Source organism: Equus caballus, chromosome 10 (assembly GCF_041296265.1).
Source record: "Equus caballus isolate H_3958 breed thoroughbred chromosome 10, TB-T2T, whole genome shotgun sequence".
Classification (NCBI taxonomy): domain Eukaryota; kingdom Metazoa; phylum Chordata; class Mammalia; order Perissodactyla; family Equidae; genus Equus; species Equus caballus.
Window position 1 is genome coordinate 68,781,329 of NC_091693.1, and position 27,617 is coordinate 68,808,945.

General features: G+C 38.1%; 2 protein-coding genes across 8 annotated transcripts in view; one reads left to right on the forward strand and one right to left on the reverse strand.

Moving 5' to 3' along the window:
• The window catches only part of TUBE1 (tubulin epsilon 1), a 19,674-nt gene extending 7,314 nt beyond the window's left edge, over positions 1-12,360 (reverse strand). The window contains exons 1-7 of one of the 3 annotated variants that reach the window (XM_070225428.1): positions 11,968-12,039; positions 11,793-11,866; positions 10,483-10,535; positions 9,192-9,306; positions 8,059-8,116; positions 4,843-4,958; positions 3,102-3,223 (exon numbers count right to left, since the gene is read on the reverse strand). In XM_070225428.1, the coding sequence (XP_070081529.1) occupies positions 3,102-3,223; positions 4,843-4,958; positions 8,059-8,116; positions 9,192-9,306; positions 10,483-10,495 (424 nt within the window). In that variant the 5' untranslated portion in view covers positions 10,496-10,535; positions 11,793-11,866; positions 11,968-12,039. Of the gene's footprint in view, positions 1-3,101; positions 3,224-4,842; positions 4,959-8,058; positions 8,117-9,191; positions 9,307-10,482; positions 10,536-11,792; positions 11,867-11,967 lie in introns of all 3 variants that reach the window. The other 2 variants (XM_023650950.2, XM_023650951.2) reach the window with 2 other exon arrangements.
• On the forward strand, positions 12,136-27,009 carry FAM229B (family with sequence similarity 229 member B). Of its 5 annotated transcripts, none has more exons than XM_023650956.2 (4): positions 12,138-12,269; positions 23,741-23,810; positions 25,455-25,590; positions 26,784-27,009. In XM_023650956.2, the coding sequence occupies exons 3-4, from the start codon at positions 25,469-25,471 to the stop codon at positions 26,899-26,901; spliced, it is 240 nt and encodes a 79-aa protein (XP_023506724.1). In that variant the 5' UTR covers positions 12,138-12,269; positions 23,741-23,810; positions 25,455-25,468; the 3' UTR covers positions 26,902-27,009. The 5 variants fall into 5 exon arrangements, with proteins under 5 accessions (XP_023506726.1, XP_023506724.1, XP_070081544.1 ...); XM_070225442.1 differs by having other exon boundaries at positions 12,176-12,280; positions 23,651-23,810; XM_023650957.2 differs by having other exon boundaries at positions 12,225-12,280.
• The last annotated feature ends 608 nt before the right edge of the window (positions 27,010-27,617 follow it).

The following is a 27,617-nucleotide window of genomic DNA, read 5'->3' on the forward strand; positions in this document are numbered from 1 at the left end:
GTCAAGCCATGCTGTAGCAGGCATCCCACATATAAAGTAAAGGAAGATGGGCATGGATCTTAGCTAAGGACCAGTCTTTCTCAGCAAGAAGAGGAGGATTGGCGGCAGACGTTAGCTCAGGGCTAATCTTCCTCAAAAAACAAATACTAGATGAAAGAAAGGGAGATTTTTTTGTTAATCTTTAATGAGAAGGACTTTCTAAGTATCATAAAAAACCAGAGCCATTATAGAAAAGACAGTTTTGACTCCATTAAAAATAAACAAAACTCCTCTATTTAAAAAACCCATAAAATAAAAAGGCAAACTAAGAGAAAATCTTCAACACATATGATGGAAGATTAAATTTCTTTAATAAAGAAGCCTCAGAGCCAGTCGTGATGGCCTATGGGTTAAAGTTCAGTGTCCTCCACTTCAGTGGCCCAGGTTTGGTTCCCGGGCACAGAACCACACTACCTGTCTGTCAGTAGCCATGCTGTGGTGGTGGCTCACATAGAAGAACTAGAAGGACTTACCACTAGAATATCCAACTATGCACTGGGGCTTTGGGGAATAAAAAAAGAGAGGAAGTTTGGCAACAGATGTTAGCTCAGGGTGAATCTTTCCCAGAAAAAAAAGAAAAAAGAGAAGCTCAAAAATTATTTAAAAAAAAAAAGTCTCACAAATCAACCACCAGGAAAATATGAATAATGCAATAGAAAAACGGGCAAAGGGTATAAAAATGAAACTCAAAACAAATCAAATGGCAAATAGATGTGAAGATGCTCAACATTTCTTCTAAGTAATGCAAATTAAAACAATATAATTTTGAACATACCAGACAGATTTGTGTCTCATAATACTCAGCATTGGTGACAGTGGGGGAAAATGGCAACTCTCATACATCGTTGCTAATAATATGGATTGGTGCAATAATGGAGAAAGGTATATCAGCAATATCAATCAAAATTTAAAATGTACATATTCTTTAGTCTCACTTTTCTTTCTAGGGATATTGTCTACACCTGTAGTGGCACAAATGAACACAGATGTATGTACCAGATGTTTACTAGGGATTGTTTGTTATAACTAAACACTATAAACAATTTAAAATCCATCAATGAGGGACTGATTTTAAAAATTATTGTATATTCACACAATTGAATTCTATGAGACAGAGCTAATATTGAAAGACATTCAGGAAAGAGATAAAGTGAAAACACTACAGAATACTATGTATTGCATGATCAGGTTATGTAAAAATATACACACTCACTTTTTTTTTTTTCTTGCTGAGGAAGATTCATCCTGAGCTAACATCTGTGCCAATCTCTATTTTGTATGGGGGTCACCACCACAGCATGGCCACTGATGAGTGCTGTAGGTCGACGCCGAGGAACTGAACCCAGGCTGCTGAAGCAGAGCATGCCAAACTTAACCACTAGGCCATGGGGCTGGCCCCTATACATACCCACTTTTAACAGGCATAGAAAATATCTGGAAGGATAGACATAAAAACACTGCAAATTTGATTCATGTGAAGAGACGGACTCGGATTAGATATGGGAAAGGAGACTTTCACTATTTAAATTATTTTTTACCATTTTCAGTGAATTATGAATAAAGTATTTATCTTCTGAGATAGAGTAATAGAGGGATTAAAAAAAGGCACCAAAATGAACTATAAATCAAATGGTTTTCTTTTGAAAACTTAATCAAACTTGCAGGTTAATTATACTAGTACAAAGAAAATTGGCTTCTTAATTAAATGATTAGGATGGTCTTCAAAAGGCATGGTTACAGAGCAATTATAACTTTAATTTTAAAATGCTATCGTATGAAATAATAGATATGTATAAAAAGTCAATTGTATATAACCTGCTGAGTATAAAATCTTAATCATAAGGGCCGGCCCGGTGGCGCAGCAGTTAAGCGCACACGTTCCACTTTGGCGGCCCGGGTTCACTGGTTCAGATCCCGGGTGTGGATATGGCACCGCTTGGCAAGCCATGCTGTGGCAGGCGTCCCACATATAAAGGAGAGGAAGATGGGCACAGATGTTAGCTCAGGGCCAGCGTTCCTCAGCAAAAAGAGGAGGACTGGCAGTAGTTAGCTCAGGGCTAATCTTCCTCAAAACAAAAAAAACAAAAAAAACAAAAAAACTTAATCTTAACTTGGAGAAAAAAAATGTGGTAAATTTTTCTTTCAAAATTGGCTAATCCTGGGGCTGGCTGGTAGTGTAGTAGTTAAGTTCACGTGCTGCGCTCTGGTGGCCCAGGGTATGTGGGTTCAGATCTCAGGTAGGAACCTACATACGGCTCATCAAGCTAGGCTGTGGAAGCATCCCACATACAAAATGGAGGACGACTGGCACAGATATTAGCTCAGGGCCAATCTTCCTCACCAAAATAATAGGAGTAGTAATAATAATAATAATAATAATAATAAAATACAATAAAATTGGCTAATCCTATTTTGAAATTAGCAAATTATCATCTGTTTCTATTTCATGGAACAGGGGAGCAAAATACTTTACTTGCAAGGTACAGGCTTCCCTGGGGAAAGAAAGCAATGCAGATCACTTATTCTAGGTCAAGGTGACGCATTACCACATAAGGCATGATTTAAAGGAATTGACTGAAAAGACTTCTTTTACTTTTTTCACTTGTTGGAGACAAGAAAGGTTTGAAGGTGGTTAAAGAACATACCCATTCTGATATTCTTTGGCAAGCATCACGTGAACATGCTAGAAATACTTAGCTCTTCTTAGGATATGGGACTGCACAAGCAAACTCTCACAACAAGTGTCAAAATTCCCAAAAAACTCATATGTACTGAAACGCAGCTGGAAATTTTAAAAAAGAAACTAAAGGTAGGAGAAAATAAACTGTCAGATTCAGTTCTACTGACTCTTAAAAGGGCTTCAATAAAAAATAATTGGTTAATAGCGACAATTTGACAAAAATTCAAGATAAAAAAGCGGTTATGTACATATATTCATAAACACACACTCTTAACAGTTCTATCTTTATCAAGCACAGGTCTGAAAATAAGACTTATGCTTGAAAAATGAATTCCCACTTGCACTTTCACGCTGTTATAGGCAAACAAGTGAATAACTTTACCTCCTCCCATGGAATGTATTACAAAAAAACACTGCAAACAATCACAGTGCTCTGCCGACTTTCTAAGTTTCTCTAAAATCTCTTCTTGATAACGACTGCCAAAAACTTTGTGACCCACAGCCCTGAAAATAAGAATATAGATTAAAAAAAATCTATGCATCTATTTCAAGATTTTATTATTTCTGGTCTAAATAAAAAGATTATAGAAAAGCTTTAGAAAGTATTTTTACTGTAATTAAGTAAATTCGATTTTTGTTTCATGTCAATAAAGCATATTATGATATGCCAAAAATACAAGGTAGAAAATATAATAAACATTATATATCTATAATCCTCAAATATCCTGATAAGATAGCTCATTATCATATTAAACTATGGTTTTCTAAATTTACCTTCTCTTAAGGTATAATTACAACAACACAAGATTTTATACATAGTTTTTTCTCATCTCCATTTAAAGTAAACTGTGACTGCAGTGAATTTTACACATCAAGCAGAATGTGGTCAACTAGAAAGACATTAAAAATTTTTAAACTAACCTATTTTGGTTTAAAATATGAGAAAACACACACATTATTACTAGATGATATGGCACACAGTAGAAAACTGATATTCATGGGCTCTGTAAACCTTTTGGCTGACCAAATTTGCAAGTATCACTATGATGTATTAAAATATAAGAATGATTTCCCCACACACAGTCAGATGTAACTCAAAAGTTTCAGAATAAGTTATACAGCAATTGGAGAAAAGCGAGATAGGTGATCAGATGGGCTCACTTATTAAGTGACTAGTTCTCCCCAAATGAGTCTGAGAACACAAGATTCAAATTCATGCTTCAGTATAATTATATATCACTACGCATTATGAACGTGAGGGATTGGCTGCAAATAGTTAAAATAATGAATATTAGATTTGCAAATAACAAGGAGCTACTTAGTTTTTAAAAAACAAAAACAGTCTCAATGTAAATTTTTAAATGATCATTGCTGGAGCTTTTCTCCCATTGGGAAGAGACCATTTATATATACATAAGGGCCAAACACGGCCTCAGGCTGAACTTGATGCTGGGACGCTGGTCTGGCTTGCATCTCTGTATCAATTCCATTAAATCTGAATAACTGAAAAACTTGATAGAGTCAAATAAAATATGTGACAGAGTTTATAAAATACTTAAAACTTTCATCACTATTTATTATTATGCAAGATCAATTAACAACAAGGAATTCAGCAAATCAATTTTTCATGATTCATTTTTTCCTTTTTTAAGAAAACGGAAAGAACTAGGAAACAGGTGGCTTCTGAGCATTGTGAAACACCATCATTTATCAAGGAAAAGATGATGGGCTGAAAGGCGTAGAGTTAGGTATGGCAAGTTACTCTTCACTTTCTTGTCAGTAGGACCTATTAGAATGAAAGAAAACTAGCTTATTTTTTCAGATGACATTCAATTTCTTTTTTTGCTGGGAAAGATTCGCCCTGAGTTAACACATTCCGAATCTTCCTCTCCTTTTTTTCCCCCTCCCCAAATCCCCAGTGCATAGTTGTATATTCTAGTTGTAAGTGCTTCTAGTTCTTCTATGTGAGCTGCCACCACAGCATGGCCACTGACAGATGAGTCGTGTGGCTCTCTGCCCAGGAACTGAACTCGGGCTGCTGAAGTGGAGCCTGCCAAACTTTCACCACTAGGCCACCAGGGCTGTGGCTTGACAGTCAAGTTTTCTGTTCAGCATGTCCTCACCAATTATTCCCCGAACCAGAAATATCAGTGATGAGCTGCTTGCTGTCAAATACATCTCTCAATGGTCCCTGCAGAATTTCATTTACTACTCCTTCCTCCATGTCAATCAAGACAGCCTGAGAAAGAGAAAGAAACCTTAATTAGCATACTTTTCTGTAGAATTCGTCACTCTGTAAATGAAAAGAATTTATGAGCTAGGGTTGCATTGTTCTTTTTATAGTTTAAGCTTAATCAAATCTTTATGTAGAATCTATTGTAAGAATTAAAAAATAATTTCACCCTGCGTGAAAGGTGGAATCCAATTAAAGATGGATTCAAAACTCTTATCCTATTCCAAAGTACCAAGTGGGGAAAAAAAGGAACGGAATAATCCCCTCAACTGATTTTCTAACAGTTGTTTTATTCATGTGCCTATGTGACTATAAATTTCTTGAGAACAAGATCTCAGAAACCTAGAAGGTAACCTTAACCAGAAAAAATTCTCAATAAATGTAGCATGCATGAATGCATTTGCTCACTAGGAACAACCATGCTGCTCTCTATGAATCAGTTAAAAATTGTCCAATTCAAATCAGTAAGCTTCCTATTATGTGCCAAGTGAAGGCACTGGATAGATGTCAAAGATGATAACAGGGTCCCTCCTCCCAAGTAACTCACCATCTAATTCATTACTACAAATTTTACTGACATGGGAGATAGCCTCTATTACTGATAAGAGAATGAGAATATAAAACATGAAATTAACTATGGAAAGAAAAACGGAAAAGACTGCAAGGAAATATAGCAAAATGTAAGCAGGGATAGCTTGGCAGTAGGATTATATGCCCTTATCCCCACTGTCTTGTCCTTTATTTCCCATATTTTCTACAAGGAGGAAGAAGAGTGAAAAAGTAAAATAAATAGTTAAATAGATAAGAAAAGCAAAGCTGAAAAACATATTCTGAATTAACCTCAGAGTCCATTATAAAGCTATTAACTCTTTGATTCAGTGTCACACAAGTGCTTGGTTTATGGGCTTTTTCAGATCTTGTGACCACGTAACGCTAAGCACCTACATGCCACTGTTCTAAGTACTTTACATGTATCACCCCATTTAATCCTCACAACCCTACGCAGAGGTACTATAATTATCCTCACTTCACACATGAGGCAACTGAGGCCTAGAAAAGTTAAATAACTTGGCTGTGATCACCCAGCTAGAAAGTGGTGCAGCTGAGATTCAAACCTGGCTAGCCTGGCTGCAGACTCTTCATTCTTAACCACCAAACTACACTCTATCTTATCGAAGGGAGACAGTCAAGTTTGATATCTACAGAGTACTGACTACAGTGGAGTTATAATTTATGCCCATTTAAACTTTGTGAATTCAACTATTTGTGTAGTTGATTAACAGTGTTACTGTAAGCCGGCAGTTAAAATAGTTTTATTACACAGTGTATTAAGAATATTATATTACTAATTATATAATAATATACCTCCCAGTATATAGGTATATTATAGAAGTATCTTAGAAAGACTACAAAATTATGTTTTACAAATGTGCTCCTTTATATACAGAAATCAATATACATGCACTTTAACAGACACAGGACTATATAGGGTTATTTACTGGCAATTTTAGGGATTTTCAAGGATATTTCTGATAACATGCAATTTTTACCTTAAAGGCCAATTTTAACACCTAATCAACCACATAAAGATTACAAAAAGAAAAAATTAGCTTATACTGGCCTTGTTCCAAAACAGATTTACTGAGATAACTTGTGGAAGATTAAGCCATACCCTCAATTATCCTGCAATCTGGCAAAGGGAGCGACATGCAGAATACAAACTGACAAGCACCTCCTGAAGTCAGTTTTGATAGAATCATAACTGTCACAGTCACTTAGCATTAAAACTCTGACACAGTATATAGCTCTTCCAATCTTCCCTAGTCACATCAGGGCTTTGATGTTTTCCCCTTGGAAATTCATTAAAATTAAGAGGAATTATTCTGGGTCCTTTACTTAGCCGTCCAAGGCCTGGAGTCACAATGGTTCCAGGATTTGATGCTTATTTTTCTTCCAGAGCCACCTGGTGATAGCTTTCTGGCCTTTGGGCTTTCCCTTAATTGTAATATAGGATTTACAAAATTCTCAGTAATTGCCTGTTAACGTTAAGATACTGGGCATGGTGGAGGGACCCAACCACCAAGTTACGTGAAGCCTAGACTCTTCAGTAATCACAGCCACATAACACCAAGACTCCAACGGAGTCTTCCAGGACAAAAGTCAAAGGCTACAGAAGCACGGTGATTTATTCTTTCCCAGTAGGGTTTCCACCCCCTCCCACCTGGCTCGCTGATATGGTGGTGGGAAAGAGCTCAAATTGGGAGTGGCCTAGGAAATGTCAACGTTTGTTTTTCTCTCTCCGAGTAAGATTTGGATTGGGAGGTCAGCGCTCTCCATGGCATGGAGTATACCAAGTGTTCATCAATTAACCTAACAGGCTGCAAGCACATGGTCTCTGCTCTGAATTTTGTTTCCCAAGGACATCAGAGACCACAGATCCAAGGAGATGGTTCCCAGGTACCACAACACTATTGCTTTCCACTCTTACGGCCACTACTCCGGGTCTGATACTTATCGTCTCAATTACTTCCACAGCATTTAAATGCCTTTCTTTTTTGTTATAGTCAAAGATTATTGATCAACAGTTGGAAAAAGCAGTTTGTTGGAGAAACCACTACTGAAGAGAAGCTTCCTGGAATGAGAGTAAGACCAAATATGGGCTGTTGACTCAAAGTACTTTTGTTCAGGAGGCCTTACATGCTTAGGCTATTTATTCATTATAATGCTGCTGGATCCACCCTCTATTGGGAGTAGTAACTCTGATGCAAATAAATCTTCCAACAAAAAACTAATTTGCATTAGGATGTACTTCAGGCTTAGAGTTGAGAAAGCTTCTTTTGTTATCATTTGTCTAGATGTGTATTTCTCCTGAAACATTTAGGAAAAAATGCTAACTATGCAGGTTTTTTTACTTTAAGCACAAAATTTTCCTCCCAAAGTTTCAGGCAGACACAAATGTCTGCTTAATTATATTCAGATTAAATGTGGTTTAGTAAACACTTTTTTTTAATTTGAGAAGTTGAAATTTTATTCTCATGATAGGTACAGAAGTATAGTTATTTTAAAAACACATGCAATGTTAAGAATCCAAGTGTATATCTCTTACTCGTGCTTTTAAAGAACAAATTTTCCCCTTGGAAATACTGCCACCATCACCGACCACTCTGAAAGATAAAAAATAAGAAAAGGTCCTAAGATCTTCTATAGCTAATAGTGCTATCGGGTAATAAAGTTAACTTCCATTTGGCTAGATATAGGCCAGGGGAGGCACACACAAAAGGCAACGAAGAAGGAGCCATTCCTAATCTCCTTCTCCTTTGTCTACCTCCCATTGGGCTGAAGAAGCAGGTACTTATTCCCCGGCTTTCTTTGTAGTTAGGGCTGGCCATGTAATCCAGTTCTGACTAATGAGATAAAAGGTATTCTGGGAAGCTTTTCTGATAAAAACCATCAGACGCAGTTGGTGCCCATGTGATTCCTGGAGTGGAGGCTGCCAGCTTATAGTTTACCTTTGCTTATTACCTTTATTGCTTAAGCCACCATTAATGCGGTCTCCTGTTGCAGCCCAACACATCAACTGATATACCAGTTATACACCAGAGTATCTAAGGCTGTTCCTAGAATTTCATGTTTAACATAAGCTACCAAAGTAAATAAATCTATGATCAAACACAGTGTAGAAGTCAATATAGTTTATAAGAAGACAGAACATATGAAGGGAAGCTGAACTGAGCACAGATGATGCTACAGGTCAGGGGTTGGTAAACTATAGTCCTCGGGCCAAATCTCACCAGCTGCTTGTTTTCCTAAATAAAGTTTTATTTGAACATAACAACATCCATTTGTTTACATACTATCTATACCTGCATTCATGCTACAATGGCAGAGTTGAGTAGATGTGACACAGACCTTATGGTCTGCAAAACCTAAAATATTTATCATCTGGCCTTTACAGGAAAGGTCTGCCCACCCCTGTTACAGGCAAATTCCTATCATGTTATTAAAAAGGTGTGATCATTTCCTCAAATAGATACAGAAGCGTACACAAAGATGTGGTCTTGTTTTTGACAAAGATTTTTTGTACTAACTGTGGAACAGATGCTACATGTGTTGATAGCACATGGAAAGAAGAGCAAGATACCAAGCCTCTTCTCCCCAAACTCGATACTGGGGAAATAAGAATGCTCTCAGGTTAAATTATAAAACAGAGTAGATGAGAATATAGTTGTGTAAAGTCACCTTATTAAGAGAGAATTGCTCCCAGGCTGAGTCTCCACTATATAATACTCAGTGAAAGGATTGGCCATCACCAATAGAGGGGATGGGAGTAGGAACTTAGTTAGAAGGGAAGCACCTAAAAGAAGTATTAAATAGCAAATATGAGTCTCTTAATAGTATTTAGGGGACAGGATGTTCTAGTTCACAAACAAGATGGAATCTAGTCTATATGACATATCTTCATCAAATAAAGATAAATGACACCAGTCATTAAGGTAACACACCAAACTTCCCTTGGTCTGATTCTATAGTCACCAAGAAACTATCTATCACTGAGTTGTTGGGTAGATTTCCTACAGAAAAGAATGTGCTTTTGAAGGGAAATGAGTATGTAGTCTTCTTGAGTTACAGTTCCTACTATCGATTACTACATTGACTGTTTTTAAATCTCCCATTCTCCTTGAGTTTGGTTTATCTGCTTGTACTGGAGAGTAGTGGACCCATTCTCAAACTATCAACAAGGTTTCTGAGTCTGCAAGCCCGAGGGTTAGACTCTGGAATTTACCAAGGATTTGGGGACAAATTAGCCTTCCCTAGGAGATAACTGCCTCAAATACCCAGCTAACTAATTCAAACTAGAACTGGAATTTTTAGTGAATTAGATTAAAGCTGGATATCAAGTATATATTTTTCAGCTCATGCCCCTCCAGTTTAGTTTTATTATGTATTTTGAAAGTGCATGAACTTAATGATTTAACTTTAAAAGCTTATGGACATACCCTGAAAGCCAAATTACTCTTTCAGGTAGAAGACATATACATACATATACTCTTTATTAAATAAACAAAAGTAATCTAATCTGACAACTGCCTTTCTCCTTTTTAGCACATTCACTGCATACAGCAAATATTCCTGACCACAAATAATATCAGAGAAACGTAAACAATATATTTTTTCTTTCAAAAGTTAGCCATTACTGAATACGTTAACAAGATACCCTGAGGGAAACCTTTAGCATTCCTTTAGTGAAACTTTATTTCAAGGTCAAGTTAAATGAAGGCATACTAAAGGTTCTTTCTGTTCTTTAATATGGCCTTAAAAGGAAACCTGTAATGCTCTGCAGAATGATATGAGAATATTAAAGATATGAGAATAAATATGCTTTCAATAACGAGAAAAACAAACAAACAAAAAGCTAGACAACTTCTTTACAGTAATCAGCTGTTTTTATTGTCCTTTGAAGAATTCTCTCCCAACCTACTGACATGAAAAGAATCATTACGCTATATGACAGACTTTAATCCCATCTTACCTGGTATCCACATTTCTAAAGAAGCTGCTTATTGCCTCATCATAAATTCCTTTCTAAAACAAGAAAAAATATATTTATAGCATTTGATTAAGTTTTTCCTCTTTCTCAAATAAAGTCTTCTCAATTTAATAATCCCACAATACTGTAATGTCTGGTATGTGGCTATGAGAAGAAAAAGCACATTATCGTAAAATGCTTAGACTGATTCTTCCAATCTAGCGAACAGTAAGCAGGCATCTATGGATTCAGTTCAGCAGAGAAGGCTGAAGGACGGACTCCCCCTAGGCTTGGAGAACAGGTGTAACACATGAAAGCTTTCTCTGGATTCTTGGTGATCACTTTAAAAGCTGATGGTTAAATTAAGGAATATAATACCACACGTGTGACCTATTTTACAAAGTACTTTCACATACGCTATCTCATCGCTCTTCACAAGAACCCTGATAAAGAGGAGACTGAGCATTACGGAAACTTAAGACTAAGGTTTCTGGCCAGTGTTCCTAATGCCAACATACTTTTAAAAACAGTTTGTTCTTCAAATAGTAACAAATGTTGGAGAGGTTGTGGAGAAAAAGGAACCCTCATACACTGCTGGTGGGAATGCAAACTGGTGCAGCCACTATGGAAAACAGTATGGAGATTCCTCAAAAAACTAAAAATAGAACTGCCATATGATCCAGCCATTCCACTACTGGGTATTTATCCAAAGAGCTTGAAGTCAGCAATTCCAAAAGTCCCATGCACCCCAATGTTTACTGCAGCATTATTTACAATAGCCAAGACGTGGAAGCAACCTAAGTGTCCATCAACAGATGACTGGATAAAGAAGATGTGGTATATATATATACAACGGAATACTACTCAGCCATAAAAAAGAACAAAATCATCCCATTTGCAACAACATGGATGGACCTTGAGGGAATTATGATAAGTGAAATAAGCCAGATAGAGAAGGACAATCTCTGTATGACTCCACTCATATGAGGAACTTAAACATGTGGACAAAGAGAACAGATTAGTGGCTACCAGGGGAAAGGGGGGTGGAGGTGGGCACAAAGGGTGAAGGGATGCACCTACAACACGACTGACAGACAATAATGTACAACTGAAATTTCACAAGATTGTAACCTATCATTAACTCAATAAAAAATTTAAAAAACCAAACAAAAAAACAAAACAGTTTGTTCTTTAATGACAAGATCCCATACAACTTATATCAGTTAGATAAAAGCTCAACTAAAGTAATTCTTGCTTATCTGTTGGAAGCGCCTCGGTGACGGGCGAGGGGGCTCCCCGGGCGGGGCCGGTACCTGGTTGACCGCGGCGTGCTCCCTCAGCGCCAGGTCCCAGAAGCAGCAGCCTATCTGGTTTCCGCACTGGCCGACTGCGATCAAGGAGAGGAAGGAAGGAGAGCGGACATTAGGCGGCAAACAAGGCCGCTCGGCTCCGCGGAGACCGGGTCCCCACCCTGCCGGTGCAGCTTACCCTGTACGATCACCGACTGGGTCATGCTGCAGCGCTGCCCGCTCAGCGCACTTAGGAACCCGCGCCGCCTTTGTATTCCCCGGGCGCACGAACGGAGCTCTCCGAGGGGGCGGGGCGACCGTAAGTCACGCCGCTGCCGTAAGTCGCTGCCGTAGCTAAGCACTTCTCCAGGTTCAGGGAACAATTTTCCGTCACATGGCTGCGCAAGCGCACTGCGTCTCACGGTTACCATAGCGCCTGGTCCTTCGGACCGCAGATCCTCGCTGCCTTGTCAACATCTTTGAGCAGCTCCGGAGGCCGGGGTAACTGGCGGGTAACTAGGCTTTGGAGTGGGGTTTTAAAACATGCGTCTTTAAGACTGTTCATGGGCTATCAGAGACTTAGACTTCTTTCACAGTCTCAACATCCTGGGCGGTGGGTCAAAATCCGTTTATTCACGTTCCTCGGGACCCAGCGTTAGGATCTCTGTCCAACAAGCCCTTTGTTCTAATAGAAAGCGAACATTGTCGATGGGCACAAAGAAACTCTAGACAAATAAACGGTGTCAGGGCACAACCGAAACTATGGAGTTCTGCCCGTTGACAAGGGTGGCGCTTCAGAGACTCAACCAGTCTTTGTTGAACACTGTGTGCTCCCAACATTAACTTTTAGGTCCTCTGGAGGATTCAGAAGAAATTAAGACATGGATCCAGCTCCAAGAAGCGTACAACCTAATTGAAGACACACACGAAATACTAAAAAGAGTGTGACTTACAATATTGTGTGGCGCTAACTATAAGTGCAATAGGATTCAGTGGATGTGGATGTAGACCAATAGAAGTCTGATGGAAGATGTGGGATTAAAATTAGGCATTTGATGTATGTATAGTGTTTAGATGGAAGAAAGGAGAAGATTGAAAAATCAGGCTTTTTTGAAAATTACCAACTCCTTAAAATTGCCAAAAATTGAAAAATACTGTAAACTCATTGATCAATTTAGACTGCATTTCAGTTAAGAACTCAAGCACTCCTTTAATGAAAATTAGTATGTTCCCCCAAAATTCTGAGGAACTACAAAATCTTAGAAAGACTTCCTTTTTTTAAAAAGTCATATGTGCTGTTAGTGTGTGGTAATATGAACTGCAATATTCGATGGATTGGAACACATCCCCCCACCAAGACAAATAGTTGCCACTGCATTTCTGATAGCTGGTTAAGTTTGAAGTTGCAATGGGTGGTTTATGGTGCTGAAGCTTTCTTGCATTTCCATTTGCATGTTTTTCATCTTAGTACTTATATCTCTTAAGATTAATAGGGAAATTTTAATCAAAAATTTTTGCACTTGCTGGATTTTACTCTTTACTGTGTATTGGTTAGCATGGTGTCAGTTTACCTCCAACACTTCACTTCAGGTCTTGATGTTGAAGTCCCAAAGTCTGGGGCTTCCAAAATTTGCAAAGCTTCGTCCAGTTCATAGGCAGTGATGTGAGCAGATCTGCATCAGTGAGCTATGGTGCCAGCTCGTCTCATGTTCTGGCTTCTGCAGAGTGATACCCCCCATGCTGTAATTAGGTCCCAGACATTATTTCCCAGGAGTCATACATGGGAACAAAGTCAAATTAAGAAAGGCCTAACAAATCTTAATAACTTCAGTCTGGAGAGAATCAGACTGAGAGGCAATTCTGCTTAAGAGTCAAAGTAGAGGGGCTGGCCCTGTGGCGTAGTAGTTAAATTTGGCATGTGCTCCACTTCAGCAGCCCCAGTTCATGGGTTTGGATCCTGGGTGCGGACCTACACCACTTGTCAACCATGGTGAGGCAGCGACCCACTTATAAAGTGGAGGAAGATTGGCACAGATGTTAGCTCAGGGCCAATCTTCCTCAGAGGAAAAAAAAAAACCGTCAAGGTAGAACCTTACATACTGGCCACTTCAGGACATCAACAGAGGCAGGAGAACTTTTTAGAGTTTATATTTTCCAAGAGACCACATTGAAGTCATAAATCTGAGCATATCCTGGAGTTGAATGCACTCATAATTAGATGGACTGAGACCTCATGTGAGATTTTCAACAAACTCTCAGAAGAGCAAGCAGAACCCAGACCATCCTGGAAAGCTGCACATAGCCCTAATGGCATTCTCTCTAATATACCTCCACTGATACAAACACAATGAAAAAGAAAATGTGACTTACCTTTCAAAGTCTAGGTATAAGTGGAAGAATAGGTTTCAGATAAGTAGGAAAGAAGTCAAGAAGAATTTACCCACGTAATAGCGGAGTATGGTAGATTGGATTATTATTCTGGATTCTTCACTCTCTCCCTCCACACATGGCTGTGCAGTACTTCCTGGTCTAGTAGAGTAGGCAGAGTATACATCTTTGCCCCATTGATGCTGGGCTTGGTCATGTGGCTTGTCTTGGCCAATGGAATGATGTTAGGTGTGAAACAAGCAGGGGTTTTAGATATGCTTGCATGCTTTTGCCTCTTGGACTTTGCTGTTTTTCCTGAGAAAACCTGCCTCAGGTGGCTGCTCTTCCCAAAATAATGAAGCCTTGTGGACAGATCTGAATCTGAATCTCAATCGAAATGTGGAGTCTTGCTGCTCCTAGTCAAACCCAGGTGAGGCAAGTGGAGATCAGATGAAAAGCAGGCTATCCACAGTCTTAAGAGTGAGAAAAACGTTTGTGGTTGAAGCTGCTGAGATTTGGGGTGCAATAGTATTGGAGCAATAGCTGACTAACATACCAAGCTAATGTATTGGACAGAATTTCATATATTAAATATGAGCAAGAGAAAAAAATCATTGAGAATCATGCAGACTACTACTGTAAAAGGATGTAAGGAGAATAGCATGCAAAAGATGGATGAAGTACATGACCTGGCTAAAGCCTAACCTAAGAGGAAAAAGAGAAAATCCATCATATGTTCTTTGTGTTTCAGAGAAACTTAAGAATATGAATTCAGCAATGCAGGAACTCAAAGCCAAGATGCTACAATAATGTATTGAGAAGCAAGCTCTGTGACAGCTGAGTCCTGCTTGTTTTGTTCACTACTATATCCCTAGTACCTAGAACCTGGCCTGGTATACTATAGGTAGTCAGTGAATATTTAATTCCTAAATCAACTAAAATGGAGATAAAAGAGCCAAGGAAATTAAAGATGAAAAAACCACTTTAAAGGTCTAATAAATAATTAGAAGCATGAGGAAACAGACTAGAGAGCTGAAAGTCAAATTACTGATGTAGAGGAAAAGCATGAGATAATCACAGAGAACACTGAGGCAAAGGACAAAAGTATTAAAACTCTTAGAAGATAATATATATGGAAGAAACAAAGATGGTTCAATAAGATTGTGTCCCTGAAATAGAGAACACAGCAAATGCAAGAAGAAATGTACTTACCGTTATAAAAAAAATTAAAAAGGAAGAAAAATTTATAGATTAAAAGGATATGTCATGTTCCATGGAAAAATTTGTATAAAACAGTCAACACTAAAGTATGTAACCAGGTTAAGGTATTTAATTTTCAGAATAAAAAAAGAATTCTCTAGGTACCCAGGCAAGAAGCAAAAAGGGGGATGTATTTGGAGAAAAAACAGTCTCCTTTGGACTCATCTATAGCACAATCAGTACTGGAAGGCATTGAAAAAACACTGCAAAGTTCTGAGGGGGAATAAAATGTGTTCCAAGAAAAGTGTATTTGTATGGTTTACCAAGTTGTCATTTAAGTATAATTTGAATTTGTGGGTACTCTGTCCAGTTTTATTCCTAGTTGCACTCTACTTTCTGAATGCATCTCTTTCTCATGTAACTTGACAAACATAGCCACAACCAGCAGCAACCAATGTGTCGTTAACATTGTCTTTGAACCTCTTCACCTAGCATTCAAGTTCATTAGTAAATTATCTGCCTTCTAGGTTATCGCAGTTTTCCAAAGGTTTTTCCAGTATGTTTGCCACTGAATAGTATAGATATGCAGTTTTTCAGCTTCCAATAACAATTTCCTTGTCACTTCCTGCTTGACCAGTATGCTAGTGACTTAAATTTTAGGTTTTTGTTATGGAAGTACACGAGTCTGGACAAATCAGCATAAATTTTATTATGCTGTGGTAACAACCAACCCCCAAATCTCAGTGGTGTAAAACAACTGAGTTTGTTTTTTGCACATGATTCATATCCACTGGGGGATGTCTGGTGGCTATGCTTTATGTTATCCTCACTCTGGTACCCAGGCTGTTGAGCTGCTGCTATTTGGTGCATTCCTGGTTTTTGTGGCAGAGAGAAAAATAGCTCAGGAGGGTCTTGCACTGCAGTTAATGGCTGCTGTTAACTCTCTGGCCAAAATTAGGCACGTGGGCTCTAAGTGATCATAAAGGGGTTAGGAATTACAATTTCTGGAAAAAATAAAGCCAGAAATATTTGAGGAAAAACTTTTGTAAGTACTTCACAAGCATTGTCAGACATGACATCAGAATACAGCGTCTGCGGTAGGCATCCTCTAAGAGGTCCCCCAATGATCTCTGCCTCCTATTTTTGTGTAATTCTATCCTTTATAGAGTCTAGGGCTGAACATAATGACTTCTTTCTAATGAATAGAGCCCAAACACAGCCCAGTGGCCACCCTGAGCTGGGGAGACAAAGTTGAGAATTCTGGGGGACCAGTGCAGCCAGAATTTGTAGGGCACAATGCCAGAGAGGAGTGAGTATACAGAGAAAGCTCTGGAGATCTTCCTGGGGTTAAGGTGAGCCTTAAACTGCGTACTGATCAGTGCATGCATGTGTGGAAATTACCCAAAACTGAGGAAAGAACCATTGGAAAGAAGCAGGCAGAACAATTCCTGGGGTTTACACAGGGCTGGAACTAATTCACTCCTAATATCTTGAGTGGAGGAACCTTGTAATAGGTGGGGGCATTGAGTTGAGCACACAGAAAGGTATTGCCTCAGCAGTGGAGACAAATTAGCTGTCGAAGAAAGGCTGTTCTGAGTGAGCCTAAGAAAGCATAAAGTCAAGCCTCCAAGAGACCACAGTTTCCAAATAACTGTCCCAGACCCAAACTTGAAAGTACTAAGAGGACTAAAAATAAAATCCAGCATTCAACAAAGTAAAATTCACAATGTCTGGCATCAAATCAAAAATTGCAAGATATGCAAAAATGTAGGAAAATACACTCCATAATGAGATGAAAAATCAGTCAGTAAAAACACACCAAGAAATGGCACACATGAAAGAATTAGTAGACAAGGATATTAAAACAATTTATAAATATACTCCATATGTTCAAAAGGCAAAAGGAAGCATGAACAGACTAGGAAGAGGCAAAGAACTATAAAAGACCCAAATTAGACTTCTGTAATATCAGCTCTCTTTTTTAAGGATTCTAGATTTTTATCTCATTCATTGTGTTCTTCATCTCCAGCATTTCTGAGTGCTTGTTTATAGTTTTAGTCTATTTTGTGAAGAATTCTCTCTGTTCATTGATTTTATTCCTGAGTTCATTGAACTGTCTTTCTGAGTTTTCTTGTAACCTGTTGAGTTTCTTTATAACTATTTTGAATTCTCTATCATTTAGATTGTAAATTTCTGTGACTTCAGGATTGACCTCTGGGTACTTGTCTTTTTCCTCTGGTCTGGAGCGTTAATATACTTCTTCATGCTGTTTGATGGGGTGGACTTTTGCTGTCACATAGTGGTAGTATCTGGTCACAGATTCCACCTGCTGCCATTGGAGGGGGGCAGGAGTTGTGTTTTCTCAGCTGACTGTGACCCCTGGCAATTGTGCCTGTCCATTGGAAACTGTGCTGACAGGACCTGTCTGCATTTGCCTCCTGGCCACTGCTGCTTTACACACGTATGTGCAGGTGCTCAGGTGGGGATCCCCTGCTCTGGCTGACTGGCTGAGGTGGAGCACCAGGTGGAAGGGGGTGAAGGGGTGCTTCCTTTCGTGTGCACAATCCCATACACTCTCACTCTGCACTCACTATCTGCCTGCCTGGGCTGCTTGGCTTGCAGGGGACACCCCCATGATAGCTTAGCTGCCTTGGTGTGGAGCATTCCAGTGGGCTGAGAGACAACTCCAAAAATGAGAGCATTCCTGCAAAGAGCTACCTTATTCCCCTTCTCCTCTTAGAGTTGCACACTGGCTGCTGTGCAAGGTCCCGCACCCTAGGTTGCTGCCTGCTGCCACTGGGGAAGAGGGAGGAGATCTGCTTATCTCCTTCCATTGACTCTTGGGGGGGGGGGTCCAGCACCCCCATCTTCAGATGTGTGTCTGCATGGATCTCTCAGACATCTTTTGTGTTGTTTGAATATCCTCTGTTGGTATATGAATGTCCTTTTCATTGTATCTTAGTGCGGAGAGACTAAGGGAAGAGCTCACTCTGCCATGATGCTGATGTCAGTCTCCAGTTCAATTATTTTTTGGAAGACAGTGGCTACATAAGCTGAGTCCAAATTAGACTTCTTGAGATAAAAAATACTTTGTCTAAGATGAAAAACACACAGGATGGAATTAAGAGCGGATTAGACATTGCAAAAGAGAAATGAACTTAAAATGACCATATTAATAGAATTATACAAAATAAAATAGAGAAGAAACAAGATAATAAAAAAAAAGCAGGATTAATGTCCTGTAGGACAACTTCCAACAGGATTATATATATGTAATTGGAGTTCCAGAGGGAGGAAACAAAAAATATTTGAAGAAATAATGGCTGAGAAATTTCCAAATGTGATAAAAATTATGAACCTACAGACCCAAGAAGATCAATAAACCTTAGAGACAAGAAACAGGGAGAAAACTATACCAAGTACATTAAAATCAAATTTCTTATTGTCAGTGATAAAGAGAAAACCTTAAAAGCACCCAGAGAAAAAAGGCACACTACATATAGAAGAACAAAGATAAGAATAACGGCAGGCCTTGATGGAAACAATGCAAGCCAGAAAACAGTGGAGAAAAACATTCAAAGTAAAAAAGCACAAAACTCTCATCTTAGAATTCTAAACCTAGCAAACATTTTGTTCAGAAATGAAGATGAAATAAAGACATACAAAAGCTGAATGAATTAATCACCAGTGGACCAGAACTGTTGAATGAAAACCTTTAGACAAAAGGAGAATGATGTTGGATGGAAATCTGGGTAAAGAACACTAAAAGTGATAAATATGTGGGTAAATATGAGAGACTTCTCTTGCTTTTCAAATTTCTTAAAAAGATAATTGTTTAAAGAAAAACTAATAATAATGTATTGTGGGGTTTATAATATATGTAGAAGTAAAATATATGACAACAAAATAATACAGGATGGGAGAGGGGAATGGAATATACTTATAAGGTTTTTTATAGTATATGTGAAGTGGTATAATGTCATTTGAAGGAAGACTGTGAAAAGTTGAAGATATGTACTATAAACCCTGAAGTAATCAAAAACAAAACAAAACACAAAGAGTTAGAGCAATAAACCAATAATAGAGGTAAAATAGATTCATAAAAATGCTCAGTTGTGGGCCGGCCCCATGCTGAGTGGTTAAGTTTGTGCACTCTGCTTTGGTGGCCCAGGGTTTCGCCAGTTTGGATCCTGGGCACAGACATGGCACTGCTCATCAGGCCATGGTAAGGCAGCGTCCCACATGCCACAGCTAGAAGGACCCACAACTAAAAAATATACAACTATGTACTGGGGGATTTGGGGGAGAAAAAGCAGGAAGAAAAAAAAAAAGATTGGTAACAGTTGTTAGCTCAGGTGCCAAACTTTTAAAAAAAAATGCTCAGTTGTTCCAAAAGAACAGAATAAGAAGAAAAAGGAAACAAAGAACTGATGGCACAAATAGAATACAAATAGCAAGAGGGCAGATTTAAATTCAATCATATCTATCACATTAAATGTAAATAATATAAACACGCCAATTAAAAATCAGAGCTCATTAAAGTAGATTAAAAAAAGCAAGACTCAACTATATACTGTGTATAATAAACTCACTTTGAATATAATGACCAAATTGGTTAAAAGTAAAAAGATAGGAAAAGATACATTATATTAACGCTAATGAATAGAGAGTAGCTATATAAATTTCAAACAAAGTAGATTGCAGAGCAAAGAATATTACTAGGGACAAAGAAGGATATTTCAAAATAATAAAGATGTTAATCCATCAAGAGGACATAACACTACTAAATACTTATGCACCTAATTACAGAGCTTCTAAATATGTGAAGCAAAAACAGGAAAAATAGAAAAGAGAAACAGATAAATTCATAATTATAGTTGGAGATTTCAACATCCTTATTTCAATAATTGAAAAACAAGTATACAGAAAATCAGTAAGAATGGAGAAGACTTGAACAACTCTGTTAACCAACTAATTACATGTATAAAACACTTCACCGAACAATAGCAGAATACACATTCGTTTCAAGTTGCACCAAGACAGTTCATATTCTGGCCATAAACAAGTCTCAATAAATTTAAAAGAATTAAAATCATACAAGGAATTTTCTCTGACAACAACGGAATCTAAGAAATCAGTAAAAGAAAAATAGCTGGAATATTCCCAAATATTTGGAATATTTTTAACTGAAATTAATTTAATTAAAACATTTAATTTAAAAAAGGGAAGTTTTAACTGAAGAAAATGAAAATACAAAATTTTGAGCCAGCCCTGATGGCCTAGTGGTTAAAGTTCAGTGCGCTCTGCTTTGGCAGTCCAGTTTTGGTTTTTGGGCACAGAACCCCACCACTCATCTGTCAGTAGCCATGCTGTGGCAGTGGCTCACATAGAAGAACTAGAAAGAGTTACAACCAGAATATACAACTATGTACTGGGGCTTTGGGGAGAAAAAAGAAAGAGAGAGAGGATGATTGGCAACAGATGTTAGCTCAAAGCGAATCTTCCCCACCGCCTGAAAAAACAGAAAAGACAAAGTTTCAAAATTTATGGAATGAAGCTAAAGTAATGCTTTAATGGAAATTTATAGAATTAAATATTTATATTAAGAAGAGAGATCTCAAATCAATGACCTAAGCTTCCGTTTTAAGAAACTAGAAAAAGAAAAGCAAAGTAAGCCCAAAGTGAAGAGAAGGAAAGCAATAGTAAAGATGGAGTGGAAATCAAATAACTGGAAAGCAGAAAATGGAGAAAAATCAGTGAAACCTAAGTATGGTGCCTGAGAGATTAAAATCCTCTTGTGGGCTCCCTTGCTCAAAGGATAAAGTCTAAAACCTTTAACTTGAGTTCACGTTCCTGCGTGATTTGACCTCTCTCTGACCCGATTTTTTTAAAATATTTCTCTACTGTGGTTATACTGGTCTTTCAGATCTTCTGTTGTCCTCTCTACTGGCACATGACCTTTGTACATGCTGTTTCCTCTGTTTGACCCCTTCCCAGCTGTCTCAATGTCTTTGCTCCCCACCCATTTCCACCTTGTTAATGCCTACTCGTCCTTTAGATTTAGGTTTGATATCCTAGTCTAGGACATGACCCTACCCTAACCTGTAAACTCCACTAGGACAGACACTGTGTTTGTTTTCCTCAATATTTTATCTTCAGCACCTAACACATGCCTGGCTCATGGTGGATTCTCAGCAAATATTTGCTGTATGAATGAATTAGTTCTAATAATGGATCTATTTTATTAGGATATGCCCAGTTCAAACATCACTCCTTTTCTGCATCTCATGAATCAATATGCCAGGATTGAAAGACCACTATTCTTGGGCTTATGAGAATTAAGAGAGAGTATTTAGAGATTTCACCATCTTTTTTTTTTCCACCATTTTTACTTCACTCATTCACCCATTTCTCTGATCTGCTGGAGAGTCAAGCTCGTTTTGTCTTCTGATGTATTACTCTAGTCCTGGAAAGTTTCATCGTTAAGCCTGCTATTTGGTTTGTTTCATTGTATCACCCCTACTAAAAAATGAAACTTGGCACGACTTGTGTCAAATAAACTAGTTAAAAATAATGGTAAATAAGAGGAATTTAAGAATATTCCACATGCAGATACTTTACTTTGTAGTTTAAAGACATATCAGTGACTAAAAAGTGAAATCAATGCCTCAACATTCTGATTTCAAGAATTATACAAAAAGATAAGAGAACTTGTCCTGACTGATTTTTTTTTCTCTTTTCTTTTTTTAAGGTATGGGTTTTTTGTTTGTTTGTTTGTTTTTGGTGAGGAAGATTGATCCTGAGCTAACATCTATTGCCAATCTTCCTCTTTTTTTTTTTTTTTCTCCCCAAAGCCCCAGTACACAGTTGTATATCCTGGTTGTAGGTCCTTCTGGTTTTTCTATGTGGGACGCCACCTCAGCGTGGCTTGATAAGTGGTGTGTACGTCTGCGCTCAGGATCTGAACCTGTGAACCCCAGGCCACTGAAGCAGAGCACACAATCTTAACTGCTATGCCACTGGTCTGGCCCCTGATTAATTAACCAATACCATTTTACAGACAAATTTGTGGTGATTTGCACCAAGTCTCAGAGCTAACGTAGTGTTAATATTCAAACCTAATTCTGATGCAAAAGCCATCATTTTCCCACTGCCATCTCCACTAAAAAATATAAATTATTTACAAATTTTGCCATCCTAAGGATCAGATGTTTCGGTCCTAATGAGACATTGGCTAACAGTGGCCAGCAAATATTTTACTTCATCTGACTATGACACAGTTGTTTAAATGGTTTCTTCGAGCTAAAATTGTGATCAACTATTCACAGCACCTTAGTAACAAAAAGAATGTAGAGGCAAAATTCTGTCTAACATCAACTTAATTACGTAAAATGCCAATTCCCAATAAATAAAGCATATGAAAAACAACAGTGGGAACTTAGCATAAAATGTAGATAGTGAAAAAGATTTTTCATTGAATGTAAAAAATGCTCAGTAGCATTGAATACTTCAGTCATCTACGAATGTTGAAAAAAATTCGTTGCCTTAGAGTAATGTTCTGGCTTAAGGGCTAAACTTAAGTGTTACAGTCGGTGGGGTAAGTTGTTGATGTAGAAATGGGAGAGGGAAGGCAGTCCAGAAGACAATTTTCCACTTGTTGCTGGAGCCATGACCCGAGACATTTTATCCTTTAGCAGGTAGGAAACTATGCGAAAGTACCTTTGACGTAATGTCTGGGTGTCACTGGGACATCTGATCACCATTCCTTTGGCGAAGATGGTATGGACAGAGGAGAACCTCAGGGACCAGGGAACCAAATGGAGAGGACAGTACAAGATGTATTCTTCCTTTCTCAATTGTCGCTATCCCTGCCATTTGGGAATTTCCAGACTCATTTGAGGAAACAGGAAAGAAGAAGTAGTGCAGGCATTAGAGGGTGTACAGAATCCCATGTTGGAAGAGCTATAGAGAAATCCATAAAGGTGCAGTTTGAGGCCTTCGGAGTGGGATGAGGACCTAAGCAGATTGGATTAATTTGGGTTATTAGTTAAGGGAAAGTCTGGGAGATAAAGATAATGAAGTAAATGGGATATAAAGTGAGGAGAAACTTGTGTGATTTTGTTCACACTGATTAGACTATAGGTCTAGAATAAATATAGATAAATTCAATCATTGATTAAAATATTTAATATTGGAAAATAAAATAAGGCACTGACAATGAGAGTAAACCGTCAAACAAACTGTAGAGATGCTGGATTTTTAGCTAGGTTGCAGCTTGTTGCTGGAGCTATGAATTGTGACATTTTATTCTTTAGTAGGTAGGAAACTATGTAAAAGAATCTTCTGATGTCATAATTTCTGGGTGTCACTGGGACATTTGATGATCATTCCTTTGGCATTTCCAGCCTTCTATGGAAGGTCAGTAGAAGCAATTGATTTATTCACCTCTACAGGAATCAGACTCGGCCTATTTTGGTAAGTCTATTATCATTGATCAAGTTAGCTAAAAATTAATACCTACATAAGAGGGATAAATATACGAAACCATAGATTTTACTATGGTTTTACTAGCTTATCATTGAGCATAACAATTTTTTCCTTGATAATTGACACAGTCTATAAAAACCATTATATACTATTTAAAATTCTAAACTAATTAGTTTTATTATTACCACAATAAACATTACTTATTCGGCATAGACTACTGTACTAGGCATAAGAAACAGTTATGACAGTTTTCATTTTTCCTGTCGTTTGTTGAAGACATGCTAATTTGTGCAAGTTAGAATGATTAATTACCCACTGTGTGCCAGGCACTGTTCTAGGTATTGAGGATTCAGTCAGTGGTGACAAAGACAGACGTGGAATGGGCATGGGGGGACAACGAACAAGCAAAAACATTTACAAAAAATTGGGACACCAGCTCTCAACAGGGGACAAGTTCCCTCCCCTACGAGGGAACATTTACGATGTCTGGAGACATTTTTGACTGTCACAAGTTTGGAGGAGGGCTGTTATTGGCATGTAGTGGATCAGGCCTTGCATGCCGTGTAGCATCCTACAATGCCCAGGATGGCCTCCTCCCTCCCCGACAAAAAATTATCTGGCCCCAAATGTCAGTAGTGTCACAGTTAAGATCTCTTGAATTAAAGTGATGAGAACTGTTACAAAGAAGAATAAAGAGTGCTGCGAAAACTTATATCATGGGGGTTATGGAAGGCTGCTCCGAGAAAAGTGCAGTGTAACTTCAGACTTAATGAATGAGTCAACCCTAACAGGGAAAGGGTGGGGCAGTAGGGTGGGTAAGAGTTCCAAGCAGAGGCAACAGTAGGCAGTAAGGGGCTTATTTTATATAGCTCTGTGTGTGTAGGTATATCATGTAGATCGTATACATCTCACATATGCATTACATTATTATATATATATTTAGTAGTGCTCAGTAGCATCTGCTGAGTATAATAGTTAACATTTACTGAGCACTATGTGTTAGGCACTGCACTTTGCATGTATTATCTTATTTAATCCTCACTATTACCTTGGAAGTAGATACTATTATTATTCCCAATTTATCCTTGAGAAACATACTCGGCTAAGCACCTTGCCTAAAGTGACATAGTCAGTCCAACTCTCCCCAGGGACTTTCTTAACTAATGCACTGTAGTTGTAGAGAGGCAGGGGGAGTGACCACCAGGAACAGCAGGATTAGCTGAAGATATCTTGGCGGATGTGAAACTCAGCTGTACTTCAAAGGAAGACAAGGGCTTAGAGAGGCAGAGAGGCGGTGGGGGGTGGAGTGCAGGCTCAAGCTTGTTGATTGCAGAAACCATTTAAAGGCAAACTGGATTTTTGTCACACAGCAGAAATGGACTTCAGTCATGGTAACTATAGGGCACAACTTACTTTTACCGTGTAGTGGCTATTTTATATTTGTTGTGAGACTTAAAATTGTATATAAGGAAGTGGTGTGTCATACAATATTTACACGCTTTTACAGGTGTTTAAAAATGTCATTTTCAGAATGTTTCTCTATGCCTGTAACAACATAGTAACATTAAAAATTCCAAAGAACTATTTGAAGACAACTCACCTTCCCACCATTATTTTAACTTTCTAATCTAGGTTTTCAGTGAATTATGCCTTTTCGGTTTGGGATGCAGCCAAGGTTTCCAGTGGAAGGAGGAGATTCTTCAACTGGGCTAGAACCTGGGATGAGCTCCGGGGCTGCCTGTAACGGGAAAGAGATGTCACCAACCAGGTGAGGTCTTCTTATCCCGACAACTGAGGAAATGTGTACTAGCTGTCATCGATACCAGCTTTAGCTGATGATCAATATTAGCAAGAAAAAAGCCTGGGAAGATTGCTGTTATTCAATTAGTATTAGCAAACATTGCTGTTATTAAATTAGTATTGTAGATTCCAGGTTTTCTTAGCACAGAGTCTGTATTTTGTACCTCTGTAAGTCTTAACGACAGACCAATTTTTCTTTCTTTTCATAAATTTTAGCTAGTTTTTTTTTGTTGATAGTTCCAAGATTAGCTATAGCATTCAATTAAACAAGCAAACCTTCAGTGCTGTTACGTTCAGGGCACTGGGCCAGGCCTGAGGCTACAAATATGAAGAGGACTCAGACCTCCAATTTAGTGTCACTTTGACTTCGATTTGACTTTTGACAGAAAGAGAGTGATATAGATTATGGAGATTCAATAAAACAAAATCATTTTTGCAAAATTGAAGAAAACTGTAACAAATAGGGTTTGTTTCGCTTTTCTGCTATTTACCGTAGCAAAACGCCAAATACTACATTGTTAGATTCCTCATGGCTTAGAAATTTTTAGAACACGGGTTTAAGCTTAATAAGGTAGGTACTTTAAAAACCAAAGTTCTTCGAGGATAGAGTAGGCTACTTTGGGAATACTGAGCACTTGTCTTTAGAAATGGCTAAGGTTGGGTGATTATCGAAGGGAATGTTGGAAAGGAAATTCAGGCACTAGAAATATTTTTGGACTAGATGTCATTTAAGAGCTCCTTTAAACCTGAGATTCTGTCAACATTTGATCAGTATGTGGAATAGTATATTCGGTTTTATATTTTTCCAAAAATATTCTAGCTTTTAAATCACTCAACCGAGGTGATTTTAAGGTGCATACACGTATGAATTGCAGCGGTATTATCACTTGTGTTTACAATTGTAAGCTCTCCCCATTTTTTTTTCATCTGGACGGTTATCTTTATTAATTTCCTGTGATTAAATGTATGGCAACAACCACAACTTCTTTGCAACATAAGTCTAAAATGTCTGCCTCATCAGTGACACTGTGTTATAGTTATTTTGTGACATTTAAAAATATCAAAATGACTTAAAGCAGTTGAATATACACTCAAACTTTGGTGCTCTGAAAAAGTTTCCTTTTTAGTATCTAACTACATATCATTTGCTCTTTCATTCAGGCAACTACGAAGATGCCCTGGAAGTCATTGCCTGACAATAACTGATGTTCCCATCACTGTCTATGCAACAATGAGAAAGCCACCTGCACAAAGCAGCAAGGAAATGCATCCTAAATAGTATAATTAAGTCTTTAGTAGAGGTCTGACTAGGTCAAGGGTAATGGGCCAGTATCATCTTATGATCCGGTAAACAAATAAAAGTGGTGGCACCTTTGGATGATGACAACAGTTGAAATGTTTACTTTTAGTAGGAAAAGACAGAAATGTAGTCTGTAAAACACATGTAGTGATAAGGCATGAGTTATGTTTGATAGATAAGACAGAATAATATTTCACAATTACAGAGTACCTTAGAGATCATGTTGCTCACAGTAGACCATTAATATCAATAATTCAGGATGAAGCTTAATCTACCTTGATTATCAACAAAGAAGGGCCCATCTAAATGCTTAATGTATTTTAGACTGGTTCCTTTGTTTATTTTTGGGTTACTACATAGCTGAATCCTTTCACTTGAATATTCAACGCCAGTTTCTGGCTTCATATCTTTTGATAATGCTCTGCCCAGGAATAATTATATTGGGTGAGAAATGTTGCCCAGTGGATTATGCATTTTGAAAGAATATCCAAGACCAAAGAAAGTTCTTAGTCCATGGTTAATCCATGGTTAAGCACAAAAACTGCTTGCATATAGAAGCTCAGGTAATTGGTTAAGTTTATTATAATGAGGCCAAGGCTATGGTTCTAACCCCTGTTTTTCCAGAAAAAAGTGATGTCCCATCATCCCACTGTACCTCAAGTCCCAGACAATCATCTTGAAATTGCCCACAAGTG

Bases quoted from the DNA above. Each gene is read 5' to 3' on its own strand.
- FAM229B (XM_023650958.2), top strand. From the start codon at position 25,469: ATGCCTTTTCGGTTTGGGATGCAGCCAAGGTTTCCAGTGGAAGGAGGA. The intron at 25,591-26,783 runs GTGAGGTCTTCT...TCTTTCATTCAG, and splicing joins AAAGAGATGTCACCAACCAG to GCAACTACGAAGATGCCCTG.